Consider the following 20218-nt stretch of genomic DNA (forward strand, 5'->3'; position numbering starts at 1 on the left):
CCTCCTTTTCTCTGCTTTTACCCCATTCTTTTAACAATTTTTGGTTTTGCTCTATTCATTTAACTACACCTTTGCTACCTTTGGACTCTAATAAACTCAAAAACCCGTTTGTCCAGTTTGGTACATGGTTATTTTTTCCCTCACCCATGACTTACAATCATATTGCTGTAAGCTGATAAATATTTGGAACTATGTATACTTTTTATCTGCTTAGACTATTATAAAAAGTAGCACCATGTGGCGAGGAGATAGCAGTGGAGACTGAGAATTAGAGTTTTCACATTCACGGTATTTATTAGATGAGTAACTTTTTTAAGATCAAGATAGGTCAGGTGGCCAATCTGACAGCCCATAAATCACAATCTAGAGACTTACCTACCTTTTTCTGAAGTGTACGTATAAAAGGATATAAATAACAGGCTTTTTAGATAATTGGTCCTCAGTGATTCTTTTCAATAAAAATATAATTAGAGTCTTTATTCTTTTAGCAAATGTTTATTGAGCCCTTACCATGTGCTAACAATCATTATGCTAAGTTTTACGTTTAAAGTGGCAGACTAAATGAACATGATCCCGGCCTTAGAGAATAGATGTATTACACAAAAAACTCTTTATATATATGTATACACACACACTCACATACATACTCCCTGGTATGAGTTATGAAGGAAATAAATGGAGTTCCACAGCAGGAGTAGAAGAAACTACTTTAAACTACTTTTTTTTTGGGGGGGGGGGCGCCATGTGGCTTGCGGGATCTTAGTTCCCCAAGCTGGGATTGAACCCGGGGCCACCACAGTGACAGCACAGAGTCCTAATCACTGGATCTCCAGGGAAGCCCCAGAAGAAGCTACTTTAAATAGAATAGTCAGAAAAGGAACGGGAAGTGTAAAGAAAAGCATTCTAGGCAGAGGATAGCCTGTGCAAAGGCCCTGAGGGAGGAGGAAGGTGGGCTTTTTCAAGGAACAAGAAGAAAGTTAAGTTCCATGAGGAAAAGATTTTTCTCTTTTGTCTAGAACAATATTTTAAATAATAGACACTACAGAAATATTTGTGTATGACTGAAGGAATACCTGTATACCTAGGATGTAGTGAGTACAAGCTGAAGTTGGAAAAGTAGGCAAGATCTAGAAGACAACAAGTCCTGTTAAAAAAAAAAACTGGGGTGTGGGGCTTCCCTGGTGGCGCAGTGGTTGAGAGTCCACCTCCCGATGCAGGGGACACGGGTTCGTGCCCCGGTCTGGGAAGATCCCACATGCCGCGGAGCGGCTGGGCCCATGGGCCGTGGCTGCTGAGCCTGCACGTCCATAGCCTGTGCTCCGCAACGGGAGAGGCCACAACAGTGAGAGGCCCGCGTACCGCAAAAAAAATTTGAAAACTGGGGGATCTAATTTACATTTTATAAAGATCACTCACAACTGTGTGAGGAATTGTTTGGTGGGGAGCAAAAATGGAAGAAGGGAAACCCAGGTTCGTGAGTGCAGTAGAGGTGGAGACAAGTAGATCAAAGAAATCACTAAATGACTGTATGTTAGAGCCAAGATCAATGGGTTTAACTTCCTGTGCATTTCACCTCGTCAGCATCTTAGCAAAGTGAATGTATCTGATTTATCTTTGTATCCCTAGAACTACCACTGCCCCTCAACCCTCAGACCACGCCCCAAAAGAAATTAACCTTTGGCAAAGAATTTAATCGAGCCCTTGAAGAAAATAATTTCAAAGTTTCTCCTGGGTCTTTGTATTATTGAGGGAGTGACCATCCTAAGTGAGGTCGCAAGGAAAATCAGAAATGTGGGTTATTCTGCAAGATTACAGACTTGGTCTTGTAAAAACGTCAATGCCATGGAGGAAAAAAGGCAGAGAAACATTCTGGTCATCTACTACTGTACAGCAACTTACGCCCAGTGAGTATCCCTTTTGAAGAGATTTTACCACACGTACAGAAGCAAAAGCAAGGGAAAATCATTTTTTAAATGTTGTTATGCTCACTAAGCCCATGCAACTTAAACTAATGGTGACTTTTATAGAAGGCTTGCCCCTCTCACACCTCCTCTGGCACTATTGTAAGGGGATAGCTTGTTTTGTGGGGCCTCTACCCATAGTTCTAGGGAGTGACCAGCAGAGTTGAGTCTTGGTACTAGCAGAGAAGTCTTTGGGAAGCTAAGGAGTGATTGCTTGATGGAGAACTCAGAGGGACATTAAGACAAAACTCTCTTTTTCCCAACATATACTAAAAATAACCTTGAGTGGAGCTGCAAAGCTAACGGTTGTTTTATAACACTGATCAGCACCTAGGTTCTCAGTGAATGGGGATTCGCTACCTCTCAGAGTAGTCTGTTCTACTTTTGAATTGCCCTAGTTGTTAGGAAGTTATTTCTTTCACTGAGCCAAACATTCTTCCCCTCTTATTCCCACCCATTGTATGTGGTTGTACTCTCTAAAACCTTAGCAAATAAGGGTGATCTCTACTGTTGGAATTTTAAGATTTAATTTAATTTGGAATGGCTGCCTGGACCACTTTCCATCTTTTAATCTGTAAGAGAAAGTGAAGCTGTAGCAAGAGTTAAATTTAGTTGATGCCGTAGACAAAGTTCCCCATGTGAAGGCAAGTTTTGTCTTAAGATTTGCCAGTCTCTGCAGCCTTTTTAATGAGGCAACTCAGTCTGCTCCTGTATAACTGCCAATTTATTCTCCTGGATCTTAAAGGAACCCCAGCTCCAGATGGGCAGGCCTCTGCTGGAATAATAATAATAATAATAATAACCAAAATAATTAAAAGCCAGATCACTGCCCTCTTCCCTTCCCTCTCCCCCTTGCCTAAGCCATCTACGTAACTGGTAGAATAGTATCAAGATCCTCCTTTTGAGTTCTAGGGTACTCATCCTCTCACTACCTTGCTCTTGGTATGACCTGGTGCTTCCCATTCCTGAGATACTGCCAGGTTCTGCAGAAAGGAGTGGCTGTCTCCTCGGCCCCACTCTCTGCATTTCTCTGCTGCACTGTTCCCTGCCCTCTTTCTTCATTAGCTATTCCTCCACCAGATTTCCTTCTTCCAGAAGTGTAATCTCTCAGCCAGGTATAGCCTCTACCATTCTCTTCATTTTGTGGTTTTACCAATGCTTCATTATCATTGTACTGGGGTCTCTTGGGGAAGAAGAGATAAATATGCATTGTCTGTCAGCGAACTTGAACCAGAGTTGTAGTTAAAATCATATTTTAATATAACTCAATCATACTCCAGTGATTTTTTTAAACAATTCAGTGATTTTTAGCATATTCACAAAGTTGTGCAACCATCACCACAATCTAATTGCAGAACATTTTAATCACCCCAGAGAAGCCACACACCATTAGCGGTCACCCCCTTTTTCCTCTCCTCTCCTGCCAGCCCTAGTCAATCACTAGTCTACCTTCTGTCTACAGGTCTGCCATTAGTGCTGTTTGTAGAGGGGACGGGTGCACATGGGGAGAAAGGTGAGCTCTGGTCTGGAGGGGAGCTTCCATTTCTGATCTCTGCTTATCTGCCATCCCAGAATTTGAAGAGAGAACTCCTTGCTTCTTTGAAGATTAATTTCATTCCAAAGATTCCATCTGACCTCCTAAGGTATTTACATACAGTATCTGTAAACATAAATAGATACGTAGACAGATACCAAAATTTAATCTTATTTCATAACTTTAATCTTATTTCTTGGGAATGAGTAACCCTAGTACACACACGTGCACACACACATGCACACACTCCCACCTTTTCCTGAGTTACATTTCAAAGCCTTCTTGTCTAAACTGACAGTGAAGGACACCATGCCTCAAACACTTTCCTCTAAGTCCCTAATTCCTAGGTTTTTCAGATCAGGCGGCCATACCTGTATCTTGTTGATTTTAGGTAAGATATCCAAAATACTAGGTGACAGTGAGGGTGGGAGACAGTAGAATGAACCATGGGGAATGAAGCCCCATGGTTTCATGGGGAAACACCCTCTCTGCCTTGTGTACAACCAGAACTGAACATGGGGAGATGAGGAGGGGTAACAGGTCAGTGTGGGAAGGCTCTTTAGTGGGTACTTTTTCTAGCCAGGGCATCTGGGCCTCCGCAGAACCCCCAGCCCTCAGGAGTGGTTCTTTGTGGTGTATCAGCCCCCCGTAGGCACCACTGGCTGTCGGGAGTGCCCTAATGACCAAACAAAGCAGAACAGGTACGACTCCTCATTATCCTGGGGAGAGGTATATATACAAAGGGGAGGCCTGGCAGACAGGTGGACAACTGAGTGGCTTCAACATGGCAGAAGTGACCAAGAAATCATGGAAGCCACAAACTACAAGCATCAAGCGGGGGAAGAAGAGGAAGACCCCCTCTCGGCCTGGATCAGGAGGCAAGGTCAGATGACCCTACCCAAGCTCCTTTTCTTCTTTCCCTTTTATGCCCTCTATCCCCCAACCCACCCCAGATAATCCTGCCCCTGCCTGGCACAGACCTCCTCCTTAGCTACCCCCTTTCCACCCAGCCCCCTCCTCTTCTCCCAGCCAATGACCTCTGGGCTCACCTTGTTGCCTTATCAGGTGGTGAAGATACGTAAGAAGGTAAAAAGACCACCTCACGTGTGTTCAAGAAAAAAATACTCTTCTGAAGTTTTAACTACTTCAAGAAGGCAGAAGAGAGCGAGAAGGGCCAAAAAGCTTCAGCCAATCCCATAGACTGAGCCAAAAGCAGCCAGGCCAGGCCCAACGGCCCCTGTAGAGCGACACCACTCTATGAGATAAGACCCAAGCAAACCTCACCTGCAGAGCAAACTTGAGAAACCTCAGACAATCTGCTGTATCTAGAGTCCTGGCTGCAGAGAAATGGCCAACTGAATAGAGACTGGCTCAGACGCTAACGTGGAACATGGAACACAAATGATGGTTATTAAAATAAAGTCAGCAAGGTGTGAGAAGCCCCTCGAAAAAATAAAATTAGGCACTGTGCACAGAAATGAATCGTGTTGCATTGGTGTTGTCTGATATTGTTTCTCAAAGTAAGAGAGTGAGATGACAGAGAAGCTTAGCATCTTTGATCCCCCCATATCCACCTGAGGGGAAAATGTACACGCATCTCACCAAGGGTGGAAAATATCCTTTCCACTAGGTTCCCCAGCTCTGGCAGACCAATTTCACCATTTCTGTACTTGGTAGTCAACACTTATTTTAAGTGTGAGTGAAGTCAGCAGAGCACAGCAGTGCCAAGTACACTCTAATAGATTTAAAGGCAGCGGAGAAGGGAAAGGGGGAGAAAGGACAGGGAGAAGGCTCTGACTTTCTCAGTCATAACGCAGAACTGAGCTGCGCCGGTCACTTGGGATAATTCAGTTGTGAATTGAAGGCCCCTGAGCCTCAGGGCTCCCTCATCCTTTGTTGAGCTTGTGGTGAGTTTTGTAACAAAGGAAAGGGCAGCACCAGGCCCAGCCACCAGGAGAGGATAATCACGAGGCCACACTGAGCAGAGACCTTACCAGATACTCGTTGCTGGTCTGATTATGCCCGCCTTCCCCAGTCTCACCCCCCCATCAATCATTCTTCCCCTTTAAAGCTCAGAATGGAGCACTCACTCAGAGTCCCCCACAGAGGCGGAAATGGTTGGGAGTCCAATATTTATAGGTTAGAACAGTGATCCTCAGAAATGTGTTTTGTGTCTCTCCAAGAATTTGAAAAAACTGTGCACCTCCTTACACAGTTTTAAGTTAACGTTCAAAATTTTTATCATGAGTTTAAATATTTACTAAGGACATAATTTCTAATTTATTGTAAATACTGCTATTAAAAGTAATACTATTACATCAGTTTTTTTTCTTTTTTTAATTTATAGTCTGATGTATATTTTTATCTGGATAAATTCCACCCCACTTTGCTATGGAATTATACTAGAGGGGTGCCACCAGACAGGGTTATTATTTGGCGTGTATTTTTCTCTCAAAGCTTTGAATCTTTGAACATGCACATGGTTGAGACTCAGTTCTTTGCCATGCCATATAAATGAGATGATTTTTTTTCTGTGCATTTTTAAAGGCTGCTATTATGTGACATTGGCCTGAACCATAAGCACCTATCTGACTGCTGTGCGCTCTGTGCCCGTGGAACATGTTAGCTGCAGGCTGCACACCAGCAGTGGAACCAATGAACTGATTGTAGGCGGTTGTTTAGGAGTAGTCACATAAAAACCAGATGTCCAGTGTTGTACAGCATCTTTTGTGAACAGGAACGTCCTGACCATATTTTGCTAGTGAAAAATATAACACAGGTGTATTTCTATAGATTTGCTGAAATTTAGAATGCTTACAGCATAACACCAAAAACAGTCCCCTGTATCACCTTTTGGCTTTCTTCTATGTCTTTTTATTAAATTTAAAACACGTTTCTTTGTCCCTGGGAAGATGGATCCACAGAAAATGATAGCATTAGTTGTCTCTGGAAAGGGGAACTGAGTGGCCTGGACAGGCATGAGAGGGAAACTTCTATTGTATGTCCTCTTGTATCTGTTGACTATTAAGCCATGTGAATGCATTGCATGTTCATATTTAAAATCTAAAAAATAAGAGTTAACTGTGTGATAACTTAAAAAAAGACTTTGCTTGCCTGAATTGTAGTAAGATGTATTTATTTTGGTTTTCAATCATTAAAACATTTGTCTAGTTCTTGAAGATTTATCTAATTTATCCAACAAGCTTACATAGTAATAACATAATGGCAACAAGAAAATTACTGTCAAGAAGACATCAAAACAGTATAATGAAGCCAGATTAGGAAAGAGGGGCCCAAATAAGAAATTAAGACTCAGTACCCCAACTTTTATTTTTTTAAACTGGGAAGGAATTCCCTGGTGGTCCAGTGGTTAGGACTCTGTGCTCTCACTGCCAAGGGCCTGGGTTCGATCCCTGGTCTGGGAACTAAGATCCCATGAGCTTTGCGGTGCGGCCAAAAAAAAAACAAGATTATATAAGATAATTAATTAAATAAAAAACAGATTAGTACAATGAACACCCGTATTAACACTCTTCATTTCGGTTTCACCAGTTGTTAAATATATTACAAATACCACGTTTGCATTATCACTAATAATTATTGGTCTTCCACAGGCCCAACAGACCCCAGTGCTGTCTGGGACCTTTTTGATCTTGTTAACAGCTTCATCAGACTGTCCTATCAGGACTTTGCCCTGTGAAACTGTAGAGCAGATTATTCTCCTATCACCAGAGCTGCTGGTCTGGTATCCTCAAAGATACTGCAGACCTGAGGGTGCTACGTACTTTCACAACTTGGATCTAGGCCCATTTATGGTCTAAGAAAATCATGAGAACTTGGCATTAACTGAATTGTTACTTAACTTTTGTCAGGTGTGTTGTAGGCAGGTACTGTGGAACTGGTATAAGGGAAGGAAAGAATCAGGGCTCCTTGGAGGAGTTAAATCCCTTCATGGTAAACCAGTGACCTAGGAATAAAATGTTTCTCTGAGTTCTATGAGCCACTCTAGCAAGTTAATCAAACCACAGGAGGGCGTTGTGGGAACCTCCTCTTTATAGCCAGTCGGTTAGAAGCACAGGTAACCACCTGGACCTGTGATTAGTGTCTGAGGTAGGGGGCAGCCTGGTGGGACTGAACCTTAACCTGTGGGATCTGATGCTATCTCCAGGTAAATAGTGTCAGAACTGAGTTGAATTGTAGGACACCCAGCTGGTGACTGAGAATTGGTTGGTGTGGGGAGAAAACCCACACATTTTCGTTGGTGTCAGAATCGTAGTAAACAAACAAATAGATGCAGGATTCAGGTGCCAAACCGAAAGAGAGAACTAGGACACCTAAATGAGATTACTGTTAGAACATCTACATCTAATTTAAAAACAAATTATGAGGCTAATAAAGTAACTTCAAAGTAAAAGAAAGTGGTACGAACTTCCTGGTTTCATCTCTCTCCCTCTGCATTTAAGAAATAAAGAGTGTAAACTGGAGAAGAAATATTTGTCTACATGCTTTGCCCAACAAGATCTCCAAATAGCAGAAGTGCAGACTTCCTGGTGGTCCAGTGGTTAAGAATCCGCCTTCCAATGGGGATGCGGGTTCAACCTCTGGTCAGGGAACTAAGATCCCAAATGCTGCAGGGCAACTAAGCCCACACGTTGCAACTACTGAGCCCTCGAGCTCTGGAGCCCATGCGCCACAACTAGAGAGAAGCCCGCATGTTGCAACGAAGACCCAACGCAGCCAAAAATTTAAAAATAAAATAAATAATAAAGAAATAAATATTTTAGGGCTTCCCTGGTGGCGCAGTGGTTGAGAGTCCGCCTGCCGATGCAGGGGACACGGGTTCGTGCCCCGATCCGGGAGGATCCCACATGCCGCGGAGCGGCTGGGCCCGTGAGCCATGGCCGCTGAGGCTGCATGTCCGGAGCCTGTGCTCCACAACGGGAGAGGCCACAACAGTGAGAGGCCCGCATACCGCAAAAAAAAAAAAAAAAAAAAAGAAAGAAATATTTTTAAAAATAGCAGAAGTTACTTCAGAGAAGGAACTGTTTCTATTGGACAAAGAGAAAGGATAATTAACAGGGACCATTCTGGAGAGAATCATGTATCTCATGGTGGGGATTTCTGGGGAGTCTTTAATGAGGGTTGAACCTCAAGAAGCCAGACAGGCTGCTGATGACACTGCCCCCCCACCAACACCCCCCACACACACCAACACAAAGGAATTACCCTCATTCAGGAACTGAGAGACTTAATCTCAGAGCTCCTCTCTGTTCTCGCAAACCTGGGTCCCAAAGAAGGCCCCCAGATAGACCATTTTTTCTTAAAAACATTCTTCATACTTGATCTGATATTGTTTACTTTTTAAATGCAATCCATCAAAATATTTTTCTATTTTCTAGGTTATTTCTATTTAAGTATAAAATTAATTTATTATTATTATTTTTTGTGTGTGTGGTACACGGGCCTCTCACTGTTGTGGCCTCTCCCGTTGCAGAGCACGGGCTCCGGACGCGCAGGCTCAGCGGCCATGGCTCACGGGCCCAGCCGCTCTGCAGCATGTGGGATCTTCCCGGACCGGGCCAGGAACCCGTGTCCTCTGCATCGGCAGGCGGACTCTCAACCACTGCACCACCAGGGAAGCCCTAAAATTAAATTAATTTTAATAATAGTATATGCAGAATTCTAACTTACAGATACCTCCATTCATCAATTTCTTAAAAGCTTTTTAGTTTAAGGTTTTCACGATATTTAATCCATACTTCCGTGGACTTTTATGTTCTTAATCCCATGATTTTTAACTTTCTGTTTAGCCTAAACCTCGGATTTGGGAACCATCTTTTCACATACTTGTACTTTAATTGTTCATCCTGCCCAAATGTCTTGCATTTGACTGAACATGCCCAGTTCTTCTGACAACTTTTCATAGGTCTAATTTAACAAACCTTTAATCAGTTGCTGTTCTCTGAACACTCTCCAAGTTTTTTTTTCTGTATATAACATGGCATGTAAAATTGAATATAGTTCGATCCAACTGAAGCCTGGCCAGTGCCAAATAAAGCAAAAGTAATTGCTCTTCTCCTTTTTCTCATATATGCCTTAATACAGTCCTATTAAGTACTTGTCTCATTTCAACATAGAGAAGACTCATCCAACTTGACACCAAGCATACTTGTTGGATCTCACTTGGCTTTGTTTCACTCGTGGCTGTCTTAATCGGTATTTCCACATGTTTGTTGCAACTCAGTAGCATATTAAAAGTTAAATGTTAAATTCACAAGAGGATTCCATGCATTTTTCCTTCAAAGATTGTTCCATGAACCATTGGTATAAATGTGGAATTTAGTGCTTGAGTCTCAAGGACCCCAAGGCTTGAATAATTCAGAGTATTTCTGTGATGTGAACTGGAAAGGATTCAGATGGCTAGATACCAAGAGAGGTTGCTGAAACCTGCAGAAGCAGCAGGCTGGCTTTGCTTTCTCCTATCAGAGTTCAGCTGTAAGCACTATAAACCAATTTCAGCCAACTTAAGCAAAGGGGAATTTATTGGAAAGATATCCGTATTTTCAGTAGGCTGAAGAACCATGCTCAGAAACTAGCAAACACCAAGAATGCTCCAAAAAGCAAGAATCTCAGCCATGCTCTGAAGAAGAGCGTTAGCGTCCGCTTGTTGAGACTGTTGTTTGGTCCTTCCCTAGTCCCTCAGGGTTCTAAACCCTAGTGTTGCAGGAAAAATGCAGGGCAAGAGGATGGTCGCGTCCCAGGTCTCAAGTGAGTCCCTGGGATGGGCCGCCAAGTGAGGGTCCTTGGCTTCACACAGGGAAGAATTCAAGAGCGAGCCACAGTGAAGCGGAAGCAAGTTAATTTAGAAAGATACATATTCCACAGACAGAATGTGGTCTGTCTCAGAAGGGAGACTGGCCCCCAAATATGCGGTGGTTCATTTTTATGGGCTGGGTAGTTTCATAGGCTAACAAGTGGGAAGAGTATTCCACCTATTTTGGGGAAGGGACGGGGACTTCCAGGAGTTGGGCCCCACCCACTTTTGGGCCTTTTATGGTCAGCCTCAGAACTGTCCTGTTGCTGGTGGGTGTGTCATTTAGCATGCTAATGTATTACAGTGAGGCTCAAGTTCTACTGGAAGTCAAATCTTCTACCATTTTGGGCCTAATTGATTCTAACCAGTTTATGTCATACCCTCGGCTATGTCATTCCTTTAAAGGTTGCACCCTGCCCCCTGTTTCACTGGGCCCTGATCTTAGACACTGTGGGGATCCTAGAAGACTCCATCAGTGCCCTTTAGGACATTACAGTCTAGACAGGAGAGAAAAATATACAAATAACGAAATATAAAGCCAAGTATTTTGGGTCTTCTCTCGTGGTCCAGTGGTTAAGACACTGTATTCCCAATGCAGGGGGTTCGATCCTTTGTCAGGGAACTAAGATCCCACATGCTGCACGGTGCAGCCTGAAAAACAACAACAACAACAACAACAACAAAAAAAAACACCAAGTGTTTAACTTGCTATAAGAAAATTATAATGTGTTAACATCGAAGTCTGAGAAGGTCCTGGACACGGAGCTTTCACTCCCTCTACCCGTAGAATCAGGACATGTCACCTTCTCAGCATGTCAATGTGTTCATCATCCAGGAAACTCCACTGAGCCTTAGCTTACAGAGTTTTTACTGGGGTTTCATTACTTAGGAACTAACATTGTCCATATGATTGAACTCCATCTCCAGCATTCCTCCCCTTTCTGGAGCTCTGGCTGACTCAAAGCCCCAGCCTGCTAAACACAGGGTTGGTCTTCCTGGTAACCAGGCCCCATCCTGAGCCATGTCATTAACATAAAATCAGGTGTGATCCAAGGGACTCATGAATAACAAAGATACTCTTATCATTCAGAAAATTCCAAAAGCTTTAGAGGCCAGGTGAAAGGAACTCAGAACAAAGACCAGACAAAGACATTTTTTCATAATAATGAGTTAGCCAGGGGCAAGTTAAATAGCAATGATTGTGGTATATTATTGGGTTGGCCAAAAATGTTTGTTCAGTTTTTTGTAATATGGAAAAACCCAAATGAACTTTTTGGCCAACCCAATACTTACTCCCTAAGAAGTTATGTAATGGTCAAGTTACCTTCCGCCTGAACTTCATATTATCTCTGTACCCCTTATGCTAACAATTACATCCAGATAAATCTCCCTTCTGTCTATAGAGATGGAGAACTGCATGTTCTCTCCTTCATTTAGCTGATTATTACTTTTCACAGTGAAGTAGAAATGTGTGATATCCCTCATTCTGGTACGATTTTAACATTTTTAGGACTCTGCTTCATTCATCCTTTAGCTCTTGCCATTCTTATAAAAAATTGTTTTTTTTGTAATCTTTGGGTGATGATATACATTTGATATTTGTTGAATACATATTCTAAGAATCACATCCTTCGCATTTCTTCATCCTTCTTTTTTCTTTTTTCCCCTTTCCATGGATCTGTCTCTCCAACTTCAATACCAGAAATCAGTCTAGTATTAGAATTCTCTTTGGAAGTTAAGATTGATCTGTGTCAATTAGGATGCTTTCAGCTGCAAGTGATATGAATAAGTAAACACACCAACTGGCCTAAACCATAGGATTTTTATTGGCTAACATAAGTCCCCTGGAGCTAGAAATTTGGCTAGCATATCTAAATCTCATGGGATACAAGGACAAGGGGTAGGTATTTGAACAAAGGAGCTGCTAGAAAGGAGGAGGAGCAACATGGACACTGGGTGGGCAGCCAGCATTATTCATTGTACCTGAAATAACTGAACTGACAAATTGATAATAACAAAAACTACATTTACATAGTCATACAGTGCTTAAATTTATACAGTACTTACTATTCTGGTGCTTTGCATGTATTATAACAGCCCTATAAAGCAGATATGTGTATTGTTCTTCTCTGGCCGTCCAGTGGTCGGGGCTTTCGCTGCGGTGTCCTGGGATCAATCCCTGGTTGGGGAACTGAGATCTTGCAAAACGCGTGGCGTGGCCAAAAAAAAATTTAAAAAGCAGTTCACGCATTTCTTTCACCTCCCACTCCCCTACCTCTGGCAACCACCAATCTATTCTCTGTATCTATAAGCTTAGCTTTATATACATATTTTAGATTCCACATTTAAAAAAGATCATACAGTATTTGCCTTTTTCTGTCTGACATCTCACTATTTCACTTAGCATAATGCACTCGAGGTCCATCCATGTTGTTGCAAATGGTACAATTCCATTCTTTTCTTATGGCTGAATAATATTCCAGTGTGTGTGTGTGTGTGTGTGCGTGTGTGCGTGTGTGTGTACATATATATATATATACACATATATATATACACATACATATATATATATATATATATATATATATATATATATACCACAATTTCTTTATCCATTCATCCATCAGTAGACACTCAGGTTGTTTCTATATCTTGGTTACTGTAAATAAGGCTGCAGTGAATGGGGTGCATTTATCTTTTTGAATTAGTCCATTTTCTCTGGATAAATGCCCAGAAGTAGAATTTCTGTATCATATGATAGTTTTATTCTTAATTTTCTTAGGAGTCTAAATACTGTTTTGCATAGCAGTTGCACCAATTTACATTCCCACAAACAATGCAGAAGGGTTCCCTTTTCTGTACATCATCTTTGAGTCCTTTTGATAATACCCATTTTGACACGTATGAGGTGATATCTCATTGTGGTTTTGATTTGCATTCGCCTGATAATTAATGATGTAGAGCATCTTTTCACGTACCTGCTGACCATCTGTACGTCTTTGGAAAAATGCTTGTTCATGTTATCTACCCAGTTTTTAATTGGATTATTTGTTTTCTGATACATGAGTTCATTATATATTTTGGATATTAACCCCTTATCTGATATATGATTTGCAAATATTTTCTCCCATTCAGTAGGTTGCCTTTTCATCTTGTTGATGGTTTCCTTTGCTGTGCAGAAGTTTTTTAGTTTGATGTAGTCCCACTTGAATTTATTTTTGCTTTTGTTGCTTTTGCTTTGGGTGTCTGTTGTTCTTATTCTAAAAATGATGAGATTGAGAGAGCTTAAGTGACTTGCAATGATTTGCACAAAGATGAATTACTAAGAGCTCTCACAGTAATTTTATCAGCACAATCCAGTTACTTGGGGGTGATGAGATGTGAAACTCAGAGTAAATTCTTGCTTGATTTTGTGGCTTGCATGGAAGATCCTCCCAAAAGTAGTCAATTATAACTTAATAAATAATTCAAGTAATTTATTAAGAATATGTAATGTGACAATAGCCAAAAGGTGGAAACAACCTCATTTTTTATTGATAAATGAATGGACGAACAAAATGTGGTATTTCCATAGAAGTGAGTATTATTAACCTTAAAAAGGAGTGAAATTCTGATACATGCTACAACGTGAGTAAACCTTGGAAACTTTGTGCTAAGTGAAGTAAGCCAGGCACAAAAGGCAAATACTGTATGACTTCACTTACATAAGGTGCCTGGATTAGTCAAATTCATAGAGATGAAAAGTAGAATAGTGTTCAACGGGGGCTGGGGGGAATGGGTTAATGGGTAGTTATTGTTTAATAGGTACAGAGTTTCAGTTTAGGATGATGCAAAAGTGATGATGAAATCTTTACATGGATTACCTGATTTAATCTTCACAACAGCCCTATGATGTAGATACTATTATTATCTCCATTCTGTGAATAAGAAAATCAAGGCACAGAGTGGGTTAAGTAATTTGATCAAGATAATACAGTTGATAAATATTAGAGCTAAGAATTAAACTTAGGCAGTTGACTTTCAGAAGCTATCTTGTATTAGTTAATTTTATTACATCCCTTGAGGGAATTTGAGATGCTTTAGGGGGCTGAAAATGGGGGGATTCCTGCCCTACCAACCAATATTTTCAACTTGTTCAGTTTCATGTCCAACACCTGAATAGGGAAAATGAATTCATAGAGTTGTTGATTATTTTATTTATTTTTTGCATTGCAGAATCTTATTTTGGAAGAGACTTTTCGGTTTTTCTACACATTGGACTTTCATGTACAGTTAAATTTTCAAGATCATTTTGGAGACTAACATGGAGTTTTTTACTTTCATTTTTGCCAAGGTAAGTGCAAGAAAATATAAAACTATCATTCATCACCACTGCTAACAAAAAGGACATCGTAACAGCAAAATAAATAGGAAAGTCATAAAAAGACAGAGAGAAAGAAAATTCAATTCAGTTGGGTACGTTTACCCTTATGAAAGTGTCACTCACTGCATGTTTCTTATTTCTCTGAATGTACCAGTGGCTAGTGGAAACCTTGACATACAGAAACAACATTCTTAGAAAAAGCAAATGAATATTTGGTCTCAGTCAACCACCTTCCACCAATATCCAGTGCTTGAATTCATCACATTCTTCCAGGTGGCAGGGAGCCTCTGATGTCTCACTTGGAAGAATGTGATTTCTCTTAGGTATGTTTTAATGACAGTCATCACTGGGCTATTTGGAAGTCCTGTGGGGACCTGCAGAGCATATGTTTATTTAGTGAGAGCGTAGCAGTAGCTGTAGCAGGAGATTGCTTTGGACATTTAACCTTTCATAGCTTATGGCATAGAAGTTCTCTACATACCTATTTTGAGTATAAAATACAAGGTGATTTTACGGTTTTTAAATCTTTCTAATTTGCCGGTCCCTTGATTCCCATCTTGGTAGGCCGCCATTGTGATCTCTAACAGGAAAACTGATAGATTTGACATTATTGTTTATGTTGCTCTCTATACAGACACAATAAAGAATAGTTTGTCTCTCATTCTCTTGAAGAGACAAAAATATATTTTTTAAAAATCTCACAGTAGCTGTTGAGATGTGTGCTAGCTTGATGAACTTGTGCTGAATATGGAAATGCTCTTCCAGGCCAAGGAAATCTCAAAGAAAATTATCACCTTAAAAAGGTAATTTTAACATTGCAGCACATTTAAATTTCCTCAGGTATCACCAGTCTGAAGGTACAAGAGGAGAGTAACATCAACAGTCATAATTCAAATTCCACCGACTCTTGCCCCCACTGATTTACAGACAAACTTCGCATTTGTTTCTGGGCAGTCCCAGGGTGTGTTTGCAAAGTGCCCGAACAGTTCTGGGAAGTTTTCCTATGGTCCCCATCAGAAGGCAGGGCTGGGACTTCCCCGGCCTTCCCGTGGTTAAGACTTCACCTTCAAGCGCAGGGGCTGCAGGTTCGATCCCTGGTCGGGGAGCTAAGATCCCACATGCCTCGGGGCCAAAAAACCAAAACAGAAAACAGAAGCGATATTGTAATAAATTCAGTAAAGACTAAAAAGTAAAAAAACGAAAAGAAGGCAGTGCTGCTTCTGCCCAGCCACGGGCTTTGGCACAGCCTGCCCCACAAGTCAGCTGAGCCTCAGCGGCGGGTGCACGGTAGGCTGGTGCTGAGGTTCCTGCTGCACGTATGGAAAACATGGTCCCTTCTGTGTAATTGCAGCTCCAGCTCTAGGTAACCAACCTATGCTCTTACTTTTATGTTAAGGCTTATTTTTATTTTAGAAAAACTTCTTTCATTAGTAGTGGCCTGAAATACGTGAAGATTATGTTTGGAATCAAGCACTTGAATTCACTCCTTCCTTCAGTGAATATGTATGGAACACTAGTATGTGCCAGGCAGTGTTCTACATGCTGGGGATAAGTGACAAAACAAACTAAGCCCCCGCCCTCGTGGAGAGTAACAATCACCACATTAACATTGAGTTCATAATGCCAGCTCAGTTCTGCAAATAGAACATCTTGATTTCCATCAAGTTTTCTGAGATTCTGGTCTAAAGCATTGCTACCTTCAATAGCACAAATCATTTGAGGGGGAGAGGGGCCAGTTACGTCTTTTCTCTTTTATAATTAACGTAACTGTAAAAAGAGGAGGAGAGTTCTGAGGGTAAAGGCAGAGAGTGTTGCAGTCTCGCTAGATTTCAGGTTGAGCCTCTCACCCTGATTGACGCCATTTACACTCCGTGCAACTCTTCCCTAGATCTTCGCCAGGACTTGGCAGTTCAGGACACTGTAGACTAGTTTACTTTCTAGTGCATTTTATGTCATTTGGAAGCCCTTCAGTGCCCAAATACGATACCTGGAAAAAAAAATTCCTTTTGTTATGCTGAAGTATTTAGGCCTGAAGTGTACTCATGTTTGCCGTTTACTTTGAAATGTATCAAAAAATAAGATGGATTAATGTATGATAGAGGGATGCATAGATGGTTAGGTATGTAACAAAGGAAATATAACAATGTTAACTATAGAGTCCAGGTGACAGGTATACATATAATTAGGTCACTGGATAGGTCATGGTATAATTCTTTCAACTTCTCTGTGTTTGAACATTTATGTAGTAAAATATTGAATAAAACTCTCGTTACTAGACTGAAGATTTATATTTTTTAGTTCACGTTATGGAATTAAAATTTTGTGAAGACAATATTTAAATTACCTTTCAGTAACATTGTCTTCATTAATGGACATGGATTAATTTTTCTTAACATGGATTGATTTTTAAATGTTTTTAAAAACACTGGGGGGAGGGGGAATTGGAGGAAGGTGGTCAAAAGGTACAAACTTTTAGTTATAAGATAACTAAGTACTAGGGATGTCCTGTACAACATGATGACTATAGCTGACACTGCTGTATGACATACAGGAAAGTTGTTAGAGTCTCATCTAAGAGCTCTCCTAAGAGCTCTCATCTCAAGGAGAAATTTGTTTTCTTTTATTGAATCTATGAGATGATAGATGTCACTTGAACCTATTGTGGTAATCGTTTCACAATATATGTAAATCAAGCCATCATGCTGTATGCCTTAAACTTGTACAGCAGTGTTTGTCAATTATTTCTCAATAAAACTGGGGGGGAAAAGCACTTCCGTGTTTCTTTTTAGAAAGTTTATACAATGGGAATGTGAAATTGCTATATGATATTTTTGTTTCAAAGAGGCATATCTTCCTAGAATATCTATTTCACATACTCAGGCAATTGTTAACAAGTTTAACTATTAATAAATTCACTTTTTAAAATAAAATCAGAGAGGCAACTGTTTGACAACTGCTGAAAATGCTTTTTCTTAGAGGAGCTGTATTGGTCAGGGTTCAAAGCAGAGAACAAATCTACTCTTCAGTAATTTAAGCCAAAAGGGATTTATTACATGGTCTGTTACAAATGGTTGGCAGGGTTGAAAAAACAGCCTGCGGGCTAAGCTTCAGGAGTGACTCACAAATCCAGGCTGTAGAACCGAGCTGTCAAGGGACTATTGTTCAGGCCATTCTAGAAGGCCACCTGTTGAATGGGGAAGCCACCCCTACAGCCACTGGTTCCACAGCCATATGTCCTTCACTACAATACGCCCTGTCACGAAGATGCCTCATAACCTGCCCCTCCCCCACTTAGTTCACTCTACATAAGTGCCTCTAGTGGTGGAATTTGTATCACATTAATAACTCTAGCTGCAAGGGAATTTGAGAAATGCATTTTTAGCCTTCTAGGTACTAAAGCCCAAGAAGGCATGTTAAGAAGAGGGTGGCATTAAATGAAAGACTGTTGGAGACTTTTTGATGAACAAATGAGCCTGACAGCACTCACTGATGTAACATTACCATTGAGTGTCTACGTCACTGAACACTGTAGCCCTTCTGCTGGGTGTAATGAGTAAATGGCAGCACCTATGAAGCCTTCTTGCCCAAAACATCAAACCTGAATCTGAGAAAGCCACCAGATACACCTGTCAAGTTTACAAGAAATAGAGGGATAGAGGCACACGTTAACACCACCACAGGGATGCAATCAGCAAAATCCAGTGTAGGAAACTTCATAGGACAAATGACACAGTTCAACAAACAAATGGCAAAGGAAAAAAAAGGGAGGGGAACCTAAAATTAAGAAATTTAAGAGGCGTTTCAAGTAAATGCAGTGTGTGAATCTTGTATGCATCTTGATTCAAACAAAACAATTGTCAAAAACATTTTATGAGACTCTCAGGGAAATTTGAACATGTATAATACTTGGAAAATTGATCATATTAAAGAATTATTAATTTTTTTAGATGCGACAATGGTATGGTATTGTGGTTATGTCAACAATAGTTTCAGTCACTTAGACAATAAGCTCTTTGCTTTTCAGTTGGTTGTATATTGTTTCTTTCATAATTTATGGCTTCGTGTTTATTTATTTATTTATTTTTTTTGCTGTATTGGGTCTTCGTTGCTGCATGGGGCCTTTCTCAAGTTGCAGCGAGCGGGGGCTACTCCTCGTTGCGGTGCACGGGCTTCTCATTGTGGTGGCTTCTCTTTGTTGTGGAGCACGGGCTCTAGGCGCGCGGGCTCAGCAGTTGTGGCGCACGGACTTAGTTGCTCTGCAGCATGTGGGATGTTCCTGAACCAGGGCTTGAACCCGGGTCTCTACATTGGCAGGCGGATTCTTAACCACTGTGCCACCAGGGAAGTCCGTGTGTTCTATACTAAAGAGAAAGTTTATTGTGCTAGGCATTTCATGTATGTTAAATAATTTAATCCATGTAACAATCCTTTGGTAAAAGGAAATTATGGTGTTCATTAAGGGAAACACCGATTACAGCCTTTCTGGAAGTGGATAAAAACAAATATCTGTTTTAAAGTACACTTAGTATGTTTAGGGAGGAGCACGGAGGCAGAGAGTCTTTCAGGGAAGGAACCCCATTAGGCATCTCAGCTAATTAATGGGTAAGGCAAATTATCAGAGATCTCCTTTCAAGAAAACAGATTTGTTAGATTCCATAAAGTAAACGTTAGATTCAATGTTCAAAATATTTTCAAATTCTTCCCTTGTCCCTAAAACTATGAGAGAGGGTGAAACCCAAAACACACTCCCAGCAGGGTGAGCTAAGGGTGAGAAGCACATTGAGAGTCTTGATATTTTCAGACACAGCCAAGGGGATGACACCTGGCCCATCAGTGCGTCTAAAACTAGTTGGGCAGAATCTTGAGTTTGCAGTTTTCTGTTAATGGGCTTAGACCATGCATTCTGAAACTTTGTTCTTGGAGGCCAGAAGACCCTTAGATATGATAGTGGATTCTGCCCCTCCAAAACTCAACTCTACCCAACAAAATCTTATTCCTTATTTCTCTCACTAGGAAGAATTTAAATTTAATTTAAATTTTCTCCTGTACGGGGAGGGCAATAATGGAAAAAAAAAGTTTCAGAAACACTGCCTTAGGCCAAAAGATGTTTTATTTAGAATACAGTGATTTTTTTTAAACTATAGCTGATTTGCAATGTTTCAAGTATATAGCAAAGTGATTCAGTCGTGTGTGTCTTTTTCAGCTTATTTTCCATTATAGGCTATTACAAGATATTGAATATAGTTCCTTGTGCTATAGTGCTATACAGTAGATCCTTGTTGTTTATCTGTTTTATATATAGTAGTGTGCATTGGTTAATCCCAAATTCCTAATTATCCCTCCCTCCACTTTCCCCTTGGGGAACCATAAGTTTGTTTTCTATATCTGTGAGTCTATTTTTGTTTCGTAAATAAGTTCATTTGCATCGTTTTCTTAGATTCCACATATAAGTGATGTCATGTATTTGTCTTTCTCTGTCTGACTTGCTTCACTTAGAATGATTATCTTTAGGTTCATCCATGTTGCTGCAAAGAATGATTATCTCT

The 20218-nt window shown here is 40.7% G+C and overlaps 1 protein-coding gene across 4 annotated transcripts in view; it reads left to right on the forward strand.

Moving 5' to 3' along the window:
• Positions 1-20218, forward strand: part of LOC308622441 (uncharacterized protein) — a 92014-nt gene that overhangs the window by 15553 nt on the left and 56243 nt on the right. For all 4 annotated transcript variants that reach the window (XR_014016630.1, XR_014016631.1, XR_014016632.1 and 1 more), the window contains one exon: positions 14525-14642. Coding sequence is in view for 1 of the 4 variants with exons in the window: in XM_081243890.1 (XP_081100016.1) it covers positions 14613-14642 (30 nt within the window). In the remaining 3 variants the exon portion in view is untranslated. The remainder of the gene's footprint in view (positions 1-14524; positions 14643-20218) is intronic.

The sequence above is a fragment of the Mesoplodon bidens genome (genome assembly GCF_964165515.1).
Source record: "Mesoplodon bidens genome assembly, chromosome: 9".
In the NCBI taxonomy this organism is placed as follows: Eukaryota; Metazoa; Chordata; class Mammalia; order Artiodactyla; family Ziphiidae; genus Mesoplodon; species Mesoplodon bidens.